Source organism: Phodopus roborovskii, unplaced genomic scaffold, assembly GCF_943737965.1.
Source record: "Phodopus roborovskii unplaced genomic scaffold, PHOROB, whole genome shotgun sequence".
In the NCBI taxonomy this organism is placed as follows: Eukaryota; Metazoa; Chordata; class Mammalia; order Rodentia; family Cricetidae; genus Phodopus; species Phodopus roborovskii.
In genome coordinates this window covers 12,881-25,591 of record NW_026125425.1, presented here as the reverse complement: position 1 = coordinate 25,591, position 12,711 = coordinate 12,881, and the positions used below count along the sequence as shown (strand labels likewise).

The following is a 12,711-nucleotide window of genomic DNA, read 5'->3' as shown; positions in this document are numbered from 1 at the left end:
AAACAAAACAAAACAAAAACAAAAAACAAAACCCAGAAGTATGCTGGAGAGATGGCTCGGCGCGTAAGAGCACATGCTGCTCTTACAGGGGACCCACCTTGCAGTCCCAGCATCCACCTCAGGTATCTCACAGTCACCTGTACCTCCAGCTCATGGGTACCTGGTATCAGCTTCTGAAGCATCTCTCCAGGCCCACGTTTTGAGACGCATTTAATTAGTCAATGTTGGAGTGAGACTCTAACCAGCTCTGGAAAGCTAATTACTAGATGTCTAGGAATTCTGAGAGACAGCTGTTAAACATTACTACTGTTAAAAATTATACTATGTAAACGCATGATAAATAATGTCATTAGCTACGACATTAGCTATTAAGGGTTCATTATCTTGCTTTCCGTGAACACCTGAATTCCAAGCATGTCGGGATCTGAGGAAGAAGGGAGACAGCCCGGGCTACACAGGGAGACCCTGACCCCGCTCCCCAACTCCAAATAAAACAAATCTCACCTTTCCTAAATATTACTACATTTCACCGTGATCAGTGTCTTGAGTTGCTTATATGTATTGTATTTATATGATGAATGTATGCTATAACACTGTGTTTCTGAACATCCTTTGCCAGTCCCAGTCTGTAATTCATAAGAGTAATTAAAAAATGGTGACAATAGAGCATTTATACCAGGGAAATGGGCAGGCTTTGTTGAAGGGCTCTTTGCTCCTCAGAGTTGGCTGTTAAAACACTTGTTGGGTATGGGCTCTGGGGAGGGGCAGATATGGTGCTCACATGCTTTCCACATGGCCAGAAAACCCCACCATAGATGCCAGTTTGTATCCCATGAGTCTCAGGGGAATGAGCTAAGAAAGATTAAAGGGAGCCTCATTTTGAGTGTGTTAACTTAATGGGTGAAGAACCTGGATACATTAAGGTATTGTAAGCAAAGCTTCCCCCTTGGTGAAGTGGGAGATCCTACACCAAGGATTGAATGAGCTAACACATAAGCCATTATCTTACTATACGTTTGACATGTCCCTCTGTTGTAAGCTGACTAGTGGAAGTAGAAATTGCTACAGTCCATCAGTGTTTGCCGAGACACTGTTTCCTTAAGAACTTAGTGTGGTCACTTAAGAACTAAGCCCTAATCAGTTTCCCCAGAGATGCTGTACATTCCCACACCTTCGAGGTGTAGGCCACGTGCCCTTATATGGTAGCAGGGACTATATACACAACCAAGAGTACACTGTGGAGGTTTGCTGAGTCTGCCTCATTCATAAGGTAGAAGTAACCAGGGACCCACACTGCTTTCTTCTCACTCTTGTCTTCCAAGATCAAACAAGGAATTCCTTGGAATAACAGGGCAGTTTCCCCAAGACAGCCAGAAGCACCAGGAATCTAGACACATTGGATTCAGAGCTGTCAAGAAGATCTATGTCCCTGTGAGAAGAATACTACTGACCATAAGAACTGATGTTCTGTCAAGATTATTGCTTTTGACAGTAAAATCAATGCCAATCAATATCCACTTACTATTTACTACCCAATGCCTAGTCATCTCAAGAAAGGGTTTCAAGCACTGCTTTCCAAAGAGAAACTATAGATTCTGAAGCCCTAAAGCCCATGTGCAATTGGCCTCGTGACTCAGTCAGGCTATAGTGTCAAACACCAAAAGGTATTTCTCAATATTCCCATCTCCCTACCCCTCTATCAGAAAACATCAGTAACGCAAGTGAGCCATGATGAATAAACTATTTTAGAAAAGTGAGGGGCAAAAACAGAAGCCAGTATCTCTCCTGAGAGGGGCAATAAGGATTAGGAAGGTCAACAGGGGCTTAAAGCAAGAAATGGGTACAGCCTTTGATGACTTGGGGATAGTAAACCCTTTACTGCCCTTGGGCTTTGGGTTCTGTGCCTAGTTAGTCCAAGGGTAAAGGGGGCCTCAGCCGCCAGCTCAGCCGTTTCAGAAGACCCCTCCGCCAGCCCTCAGCGCTCCTCTCCTCATTTGGAGTCGTGTCTATGCTCTACATTTAGGAATAACATGAGTCATTATCAATGAGTTTCTAAATGAAATTACCAGAAGCTCAGACGTTCCTAATACATCTAAGGTCAAGGACTGCATCCTGGAATAATGGACCCCCAGCTCACGGTGGATTCCCGAGCACTCGATGCAAGTCAGGATGCCCAGGTTGGTGGAGAGCCACGTCGGATCTGCCAAAGAGAAGGGGTCCTCATGAGCCGGTTGTCAGACAACAGGAAGCAGAAGTTTCTCCCTGCTGGCTGCTGAACATGGAACTTTGAACGTGAGCATTTTACCTTTGATAAAGCTGGGACCCTGGTCGTCTAAAATCACACCAAACCCCACAAGCAATGACAAGGTGTTAATTCTTCTCCTCCCAACTCTATCCTTCTACACACTTAAGCGACCGCAAGGGGCTAGTCCTGTGGCACTCACCCCAGTTCCACGTGGCCGTACCACAGAGGAGCCAGAGGAGCGCAGTGCTGCAGGGATGAGAAGCTGTCTAGGCGCTAACAGTAACAGGGAATACACATTCCTTCCTGCTTGTACTGTGCTGAGCTTAGGACCTGGGCTGTGGTAATGGTCAACTGCACCGTGAATGCCAGGAATCAGAGCGCTTTTGCACATTATCTCATTGTATGCTCCGGGCATACCACTAGCGAGTGCAGAGCACATGGCCCATCCTGTCTCCCCAAGTTCAAGCCACACCTTTCCCATATGGGATATTCACTTCCTCACTTAAGCATCCTATTATGCACGTAGCACACAGTGTGGACCCAGCCAACACTTGACAGGCAAATGCTGAGTTTTCAAGCATTAAAACTATGATACATTGGAGCACAGCATCTCAGGAGTGCTTGATGCACTTAGAAATTCTTCACGGGCAAACATCACGATCATGCCCGTGAGGTCATCATTAACTTCTTTAAACACTGTCTACTTGGTAAAAACTGAGGGCAGGGGAGAGGGGCTGGAGAGATGGCTGGAGAATGGACCTGAGTTCCATTCCCAGCATCCACGTGACTACTTACAACCACCTGTAACTCCAGAGGACCTGATGCCTTCTTCTGTCCTCTGTTGGCATTATACACACATGGTGCACATAAATTCATCCAGACTCACACACACACACTCCAAGTAAAATAAACAAATAAGTCTTAAAAAAAAATGTGGGCTAGGACTTTTGCTCGGTAGTACAGTACTTAACTACCACATGTAAGGCATTAAGTTGAATCCTCAGTATACACATGTACGCACCACACACACGTACACACACATGTGCCCACATTAGTGACTATTCCTAGCATCCATATTTGCAGGGATCTCAGCTATTCCCAGGTATCCCACTGCTTTGTGGGAACAGTGCATGTTCAGATAACACAGCACATTCCACACCATCTCTACGCCCTTGGCATTTTTTAGCAGCGATTCTTGATAAAGACGCCCTAAGATTCTAGTACTTCACCGTTCTTACCCTTTCTTACAAAAGAGCACAGGCTACTCCCTGCCTCTACTCCTGCCATGAAGATATTTCTAATAGACCAAGACCAAACAACTCAGGAAAACAAGAACTTAATGGCACTTATAACTATCTATTGTGGTTGTATTTTTTTTAATACGAACTGTATCAGAACTATGTGAACAGAAAGCCACACTTCTCAGTAAACAAGCATTCAGAAAAGCTACTGTGTTGATCCTGACTCTCCACCCTCTCCCTTCTTAATGAAAATGTCAGTTCCTCAGGCCTTAGAGTTCTGGTTGTTAATACCCATAAAGATACTATGTGCCTTAACATGAACCCTCTGATAAATTATATCAAAATGCAAACACAGGATGTGACAGATAGTAGGGACCCATCACTGATTTTACAGTTGTTTGGCAGTCTGTGGCTCTCTTCCTGGGTCACAGAGCCAGAGTGTGCCTGAAAGTTACTTCAAACGGTCCTCCAGGAGAACAGAGACGCTTCAGGAAATCCTAAGCAAAAGCCCCCGCTGTACCTTCACAGCCTCTTAGGCCCCATAGGACTGGTGGCCTTCGGCCCACCCCCACTGTGCCCTTCAGCTTTCTTATGACTCAAAGAGCCCTGCCATCTTCTCATCTCCACCAGGCTGTCTTTCCATGGTGCTGCCCTGGGCCCAGCAGGCAAGCATCTCCCATCCTTGTGCCCCGCTGAGTTGCACACACAGTTCATTAAGCATTTGTGTAATGGGATGAGCTCAGACTGAGCAGCACCGATTTCACGTTTGAAATGACAGTTTAAAATCAATGTGCGGGTTCTGTGTGTCTCTGGAATCTACGTTTCCTAGAGCCGGGGTTGGGATGGTTCAAGGATCACCTGGTGCCCCACAGTCACAGCACACATCGTTGCCCGTCATCCTCTGCACCTCTGAGATGATCTCTTTGGTCAACTCTTGGACAATGTTATTTTCTCCAGTGTTGTCGTCGCCCTTAAACGCATTATTCAGAGCTTCTTCCTTGCTATTCTGCAGTACAGACATCCATCTGGACAAACAGCCACAGCTCTGTTGTTAGCTGGGAGAGCATATTCTCTCCAACCCCTAGTCCCAGTCCCGCCCACAGTACACTCCCACCCCTGGTCCTAATCCCGCCCACAGTAAGGCCACCCTGGTCCCAGTCCCGCCCACAGTACACTCCCACCCCTGGTCCTAATCCCGCCCACAGTAAGGCCACCCTGGTCCCAGTCCCGCCCACAGTACACTCCCACCCCTGGTCCTGGCCCCACCCACAGCACTTACATCTGACATTCCTGTTCGTCTTCTGCTTGGAAGTGGTACGTCCTGTCATCTGCACAGCAAATGGAGACTTATTACTGCGAGGCCGAGTTAGACTTTACATCACGAATAGCATGCGCTCCCTACCATGTTAATGTACAAAGCCAAGCAAGTCCTTCCTTTCCATGCTGCATTCATGGGTGTGTGACTTTGAAATGCAAATTAACCAACCTGCCCATTCTAGTGTAAAATGTGAGAAGTAAGGCTATTTAATAGAAACCAAACTTCCAAAAACTTTGACATTCATTACAATCACCCCTCCCCCGAGGGAACCCTTTGATAAGCATGCCTTCCCCCTCACACTTGCTGAGCAAGGTGGTCTCCTGTGTAGACCAGGCTAGCTTTGAACACACACAGACTTGCATGCCCATGCTTCCTGGGCAACAGGAGGAAAGAACACCATATTCCTGGCAAACAAGAGCCTTTTCTGAAAAATCGCTATCTTAGACACTTTCTGGCTATCTTAGAAAAGTAATAATAATGCATCAGAAATTCTAAGAATATGGCACTCTTAGAACATCATAAGCACAGCTAACCCAGTAAGATGTGGCAAAATGATGGTCTAATGGGAAGTATCACACTGTCGTGGCTGGTGTCTGCAGTGTTTTACCAGTGACCCCTGTGTGCACAATGAGGGTTCATGGGGGGACAGCTTCACTTCTGTGCTATTCTTTCCAAAATGTACAATCTCAGTTAAGTCCTGATAACACTGGAGACGCCTAACTTGACAGACATTTCACAACAAAACTGAGCAGCGGTCTTCAAATCATACAAAGGTCAACACAGACAAGGAAAGGCTGTAAAAACTAGACCAGTGGGAGCCAAGATGAACTAAGATCTAAACTGCAACCTGAGGGCCTGGAGGGGTCTGTAGGGCCAGGACCAGGACATGAGTAGGAAATTGGTGCATTCTGAGTAGGATTTCACAGTATTGTGCTTCCTCAATGTGGATTTTTCTAGTAATACATATTGGCTAATTAACAAACACACACACACACACACACACACACACACACACACACGGTAAGGGATATCCATAAACTCTATGCACAGAATGAGTCAAAACAAGAAAGTTAGGAAGAAAACAACATTTGAAAAGAGAAGAAAATGAAGTCTAGCTTCTGCAAGTAACAGAGTGACACTCTTCTTGGTGCACAATAAACAACTATGAGCCCAAAGCAAGCAGGGCGTGATGAGGAGTCTCAACAGTTGAGTGTTCTTGCCACCAAGACTGACAGCATGAGTTGAACTCTTGGAACCCACATAGTGGATTGAGAGAACCAACTCCCACAAATGGTCTTCTGGTCTCCAAATGAGCATGTGCATGGACACGTGCTTGCTGGAATGTGCACGGACAAATACAATGCTTTTAAAAAATACAATTGAGTGGGCACAGCTCTGCAACAGTAGTTTTCAGTCCCTGACTTAGGACGACTCCTGTGAGCTGTCTGGATGGGGGCCAAGTACCAAGAGGGGTCAAGTGCAGACACAAGTAGAATTCGAGCAGAGGATCCCAGTGGCGGGTTTGGTTTTGGTTTTGTTTGTTTCTTTACAATCCCTAACATCAAGGTGAGTGGAGTGACACTTTCTATGTCCCACCTGTCGCTGAAGAGAGGAACAGAGGCAAAGAGAACTATTTCAAGTTAGACAAACATGGGACTGCACCCGATAGAAGTGCGAGAAGAGGCATGGCCACTTTCTCCTAGGCCAGCCCCCTGGGAAGAGCGCCAGAGGGGCAGGTCCCACAGCCTGAGCTGGGAGCTTGCCAGGTGGATCTCAGAGTTCTCAGGAAGCTGGGACAGAGGGCATGCCAGTGGCCTGCGCCTACACTGAGCTACTTCACAGCCAGATCGGGTGCGGCCTCGGTTGACTGCTGGCTGATAATGCCGGGTTTGAATGGAGAAGTGGGAGTTTACTCTGTAAGAAAAGGCCTGGATAATGCTCTCTCCCTGCAGGCTCTCTGGGGACCCACCTTAAGACAGGGAGGTCCCATGAGCATCTGGCCACCAGAGGAGCAGTGGAGCTGTAGAGAGATCTAGCTCCATCCTGCTTGGGAGACTGGCCAAGCCATCTCATAGTTCTAACCAACACCCTTCCTACGGTGCCAAGGACAATGGCTCAAGACTTGGATTTACAGAGGGGAAGTCAGTCTGGAGGGCACGAGACTGGACAAATTCCCAAAGGGTTGGCTTTATGGCAGACAAATGCCCCTGAAGGGGCGCAGTCCCAGGACCCTCTAGATCATACCCCGGGGAGCCCCTTTGTGGGAGGAATGAGATCACAGTCTTGCAGGCAGTAGTCAGTGTGTCACCCTCTGAACGGATTTCAAGCCAGGATAAGGGGAGGGGGTGACCCCTGGATGGCAGCTAGACTCTCCCTGCCCCATTGTCCAAGGTCTGGCCTTCTGTTCATCAGTGATTTCCCAAAGATTCAACTTGGTTGCACTCAAGGGCACTTGATGGCATTTGCCCCACTAGTCAGGGGGTAGAGGTGGCATTACAGGGGAGAACAGGGTACTGAACCAGGGCCCCTCACTTCTCAGGACAATGGCTACCTCAGAGCTTCAGCTAGTGTATTTCCCCTGATAACTTCACGCCTTTTACACGAACTCAGGTCCCAGCAGCCTCACATAAAGCATTCCCATTATATGCTCCTAGAGCAATCGCACATTTTGAAATTCTGCTGAGCTGGAAACTGGGTGGGACTAGAATTAATTTTGCCCCTTGAAGACCTAGCAGAGGAAGTGGGTGAGACAGGTTTTCAGAATTACTAAGGCTCTGTCTGGCCACAGTAGCAAACAGTGCCTGCAGCCAGATTGACAGAGCAACTCAGGCTGTGCCCTCTTGGGGTTATTCACAAGCATGAGAAGCCACAAAGTCATGGGGGGGGTCTTGGTGAAGTCTATCTGCAGCACCACTCTGGGGCATAACCAGACGCACACAGTAGCCACTCCCCCCCACACCCTCAGGATGCAACAATTCACACCTAGCAGGGGTATGTGAGTCCTTACTATGTGCTCAAGAGCACGCACACACACACACACACACATACACACACACAGACACAGAGACACACACAGACACAGATACACACACAGACACACACACGCAGACACACACACATACACACACACACACACACACACACACACACACACACACACACACCACAGAGCACCTGAGGAGCCAACAACAGCAGGAGGAAGGTTCTGTAGCAACTGCTTCTACACTTGTGATGTTTGCTGGGGACTCACCAGTCATGCTGACGGTGACAGCTGGGGGATGTGGGGAGGTGCTGTACCCACCTTGGCGTGATACCCAAAGCTAAAGCAAGCTCAGATAGCTACCAAGAGAATCTTACACCTAGGTTAACAGGCAGCTTTTAACAGGGTTAAAATAAAGGGTTTAAACAACCCTCTTCTCCAGCCACCAGTAGACATCTAATGACACCATCAAGTTTTCTTCCTTTAAGTCAAGCTTTTGTTGCTGTCTAGAGGCAGGTGGCCCAGCAGGGATCAACTTTTAAACTACAGTCAAGGCTCAGCATTTTACCTTGTAGATGTAATTCTGAAAGAAAGTGTTGCTACACATGGAACCAACCAGACTGAGGGGGGTCGGGAGCTTGAAGCAGCATAATTTCAACCTCCCCTCCCTCCCTCCCTCCCTCCCCCCCCCCTCTCTCTCTCTGTGTGTGTGTGTGTGTGTGTGTGTGTGTTGTGTAAGCAAGAGGAGGTATCCTATCATCTTTTTCATTCCCTAAAACAGCTACCCTAGTGGCCAGCAAACCTCAGTGATCCTCCTGTCTCGACCCTACTGTAAGCACACACAAGGCCACAGCTTACACAGCAAGTGCTCTAATGCACTGAGCAACCTCCCTAGCCCAGCATACATGACTAACAGTGCCCAGATGTTTCCCAGATCACACACCTCACCCCCTCCCTGCAGCTCTGCAAAATGAAACCCAATGAGGAGCACAAGCCAGGCAGCCGGTGCAGATGACATGGCCATTCTTCTTGATTTGCTGTGTGTGTTACATCACACCGGCTCCAAGGTCTCAATAGAGCCATCAGAATGAATCAGATTGCAGGATGGGGTGCTAAGCATGACGGGACACACCACCTGCCTATGCCCCTCAGGCTAGAGCGTTGTGTAAACTTAACTACTGTGCATGACTACTGGGAGCAGCTCTTCAGAGTGGAGATTGGTCCACCCTTCCCTAAACTGTAATCATGCCATGTACAATGAAAGAGGACAAAACCCATTTATCATATTTTCCTTAGGATGATGTCACGAGCCCCTTTTTTGTTTGTGGAAGGTTCTGAGTAAACATTTGCTGTAATTGCTGGTTCTGTGGCAGCTCCTTTCTGTGCATCATAAAAAAAGATACAAAGGGGCGAACAGACAAATTCTGTAGTGGGGAAAATAAACAACTCAAAGAGAGAGAAAAGAAATTACTAATCATTTCTATTTGAGTGTTTAAAAAAAAAAGTCTCATTACATTTACTTATGTTCTGGGCTGAGGGAACTTATGTGCACTGTGGTGCCTGTGTGTAGGTCAGGGGACAAGCTGCAGGAACACATCTACTACTTCTGCCATATGGGATCCAGGAATAGAACGCAGGTTGTCAGGCTTGGCAGTCAAGGACCTTTTACCCACTGAGCCATTTCACTGGCCTCCATTTGCAGCATTTTAAATGTCACACAAATAACTGATAGAAGGGCAGGTGAAAGGGTGTAAGGAGCGAGGCTCATCTAACACAATCTGTCTGTCTGCCAGTCAGGGAGCTGAGGCTCAGGGCAGAGAAGGGGGATCTCAGTTCACACAGCAGATGGAGCAGGATTCTCTTCAAAGGCCAATCCTAACCCAAAGTCCTGGGAAGCCACCAGTCACCGCTGGAAACACACGAGACAGGGTCTCACCATGTACACTAGACGGACCTCATAATCTTCCTGCCTCACCCACCTTAAGACCAATTCATCAAAGCCTGATTCTCCAGGAACATGTAATGTAAGCACTGTGTGGTCTGAGGAGAAAGACCCTTACGTGAGATGAGGTCGAAACATTTCTTCTCCTCCGGGTTGGTTTTCACCTGGCAGGTTAACAGGTTGAGTTTGGCAGGTGGCCTGTTGGCCTGTTTAGAAACAAATGAAAAACACAGGATGAGTGGGGGAATGGGACACAGTCAAGAGAAGACCTCTTACTGGTTTGCAGGTTTCTCAGGGATAGGACACACAGGAATGCTGGGGGGTCCCTTGGGTGGCTGCTCTCACTGCCAGGGCACACACAGGGGTCTATCCACCCCATTGGGACAAGGGCAAGAGCAGACTGAAATACTGGGGCTCTGACCCCTCAAGGTGACACAGTGGGGTGGCTAGATGGCTTGAGCAAGCACCCAGCTTAACTTCTTAAGCTTCTCAAAGTGTTTTTAAGCATAAACCTTACTTCCAGGAAAAGTCACTCCGCAGATGCACATACAAGAGTGTCTGTCTTTCTGTCTGTTTTTATCTAAAATGAGAGCAGGCAACAATTCACAATCCTAAATAAAACAGGCTATGTTGCCTGTTTCACGGAACACATTCCACATTCAAAAGCTCACAACATGTTTTATTGGTTTTAAGGAAAGGGGGGGGGGGACTGAAGAAATGACTCAGACATTAGGACTTGTTGCTCTTACAGGGGGGCCCCAGATCCATTCCCATCACCCATGTTGGGTGGCTCAGAATATAACTCCAGCTCCAGGGGGATCTGATGCCCTCTTCTGGCCTCATGGGTACCAGGCATACACATTGCATATAACATACATGCAGTCAAAATATCCATACACATAAAATAAATATTTTGAAGTCTTAGACATCAATCAACTAGTCTCACTTTCCGCTCTCCTTGGCCACTAGATGCTTCAAGACTTGTGACCTAGATTTGGGACTAATCCAGAGACATGTTTGTCTCTACCATAACAGGGCAGGCCTGGCAAACACTTTTGCACTCAGACCTGGGGGTTCTTGTTACTAACTTTACAGGGCTGGGTGTGGGGATGGGGGTGGGTAGTCTCCATTAAAATGGGATATATTCTTGCAGCTTGTGAAATCTGGATTTGATCAAAGATAACAGAGCTAAAATCTGAAAATACAAACTACATGAACAAATTTGTCCAACACACTGGTGGTTTGTGGGTTGTTTGGTTTTAGTTTCTTTTTTTATTATTGTTTTTATTGTTTGTTTTTAAGACAAGGTTTTTGGGGGCTGGGATTAAAGGTGTACACCCAGATAGGCATGAACAAATGAAATCGCTTGACCTGGGCTGTACAATTATCGAGTCAGGAGTAGGACTCCAACAAACCTGCAGGTTCCATGCACTAAGCATTAGCTGTCACTTTCCCCTAAACCTGACCAGTAGCCTGAGAGGACAAGTGTTCAATGGTATGGATATTCTTTTAAACTTTTAGAGAACTCTATGCACACCATGAAATATGATCATATCTTCCCCCATTGCCTCATACCTTCCCCCTCCTCCCAACTTCCTTTCTGTTGTTTGTTTCTTTTAATGGCTAACCTAAGTCCAGTTAGTACTCACATGTGCATAGGTTTAGGGAAACCTAGCAGTGGCTACGTTCTCAATGAAGATTAATTCTCTGTCCACCAACAACTGTAACTGCTATTAGCAATGCAGTAGGGCCTAGAGATGATCTACCCCATCCATGCTAGGACTGCCGCTGGCTTGACCATACCCAGTCTTACACAGCTAACCACGGCTGCTACCAGCATACATTTGAGATCCACAACTAAGAGTTAATTATATTTCCTCTCTCCCCACCTCTGTCACCTCTCTTCCCTGCTGTGGCACCCTCACTCCTTACGTTGATAATTATCCCCAAAGAGAAACTCTCACTTCACAGCAAATGAAAGCCAAGTACAGGGAAAGGCCCAGAGCCTTCATCTGGACTAGGAACTCAAGGCCATGAATATAGCTACCTGTTAAAGATGGCGGCCAAGAAGGACCCACAGACACACAGAGAGAAATCTTAAACACCACCAGCTCTGGCAGGTTTCACTTTAATAGCCGCTTGCTATTTGTTCATTCAGATTATTAGCTACCAACAAAAAACGAGAGGGAAACTTATGGGAGAAAGTTCTATCTACTAACATACACACACACACAAAGCCATTTTGAAGAAAACAAAGTCATTATTCAATTTAGCTGGAGAACAGTGCTGTCTCCTTCCCGAGGCAGCCTGGGTTTAGCAGGAAATGTTAGCAACTGGGAAGCTCCCACTAGCCTGAGCGTCTGCAGCGTGAGGGCAGAGGTTATTAGAGACTCCACTTAATTGTGCCAATTCTACTTTCTACTAAATGTCCCAGGCTTTAAAGCCATTGATTGATTGATGATTGACTGATGCAGTAAGGATTTAACCAGGAGCCTCATGCATGTAAGGAAAGCACTTTACCACTAACCTGTGTATCCAGTCCTTAAAACAATTTATAAGCACAAATATGAACTCATTCTTCCAAGTGAGTAACAATCACTTTTTAAAATGTTGAGCTGGCTAGGTGTACTGTCACACACCTTTAATCCCAGCATTCAGGAGGCAGAAACAGAAGAACTATATAACAGACATACATACATGTATACACGCATGCGCGCGTACACACACACACACACACACACACACACACACACACACACACACACTCTCTCTCTCTCTAAAATGCTGGGCCCTCTAAGAGGCAGCAGGTAACTCTGCACACAATGCAGCCCCCAGGCCTTAGAGTGGTGGGTGCTGTGGAGTTGGTCAAAAGGACCCCTATCAGAGCACCTAATCCCAAGGATGACCGTCACAGTTCCAGAAACACAACCAGCTGTGACAATACCAATGCCAACTCTCACTGTACCCATCCTGGATGGTACCTGT

General features: G+C 46.9%; 1 protein-coding gene across 1 annotated transcript in view; it reads right to left on the bottom strand.

Annotated features, from left to right (window-relative positions):
- Positions 1–12,711, bottom strand: part of LOC127215302 (arf-GAP with SH3 domain, ANK repeat and PH domain-containing protein 2-like) — a 52,659-nt gene that overhangs the window by 31,127 nt on the left and 8,821 nt on the right. The window contains 4 exon segments of the mRNA XM_051175673.1: positions 2,067–2,200; positions 4,345–4,511; positions 4,766–4,814; positions 9,845–9,932. Coding sequence (XP_051031630.1) covers positions 2,067–2,200; positions 4,345–4,511; positions 4,766–4,814; positions 9,845–9,932 — 438 coding nt within the window.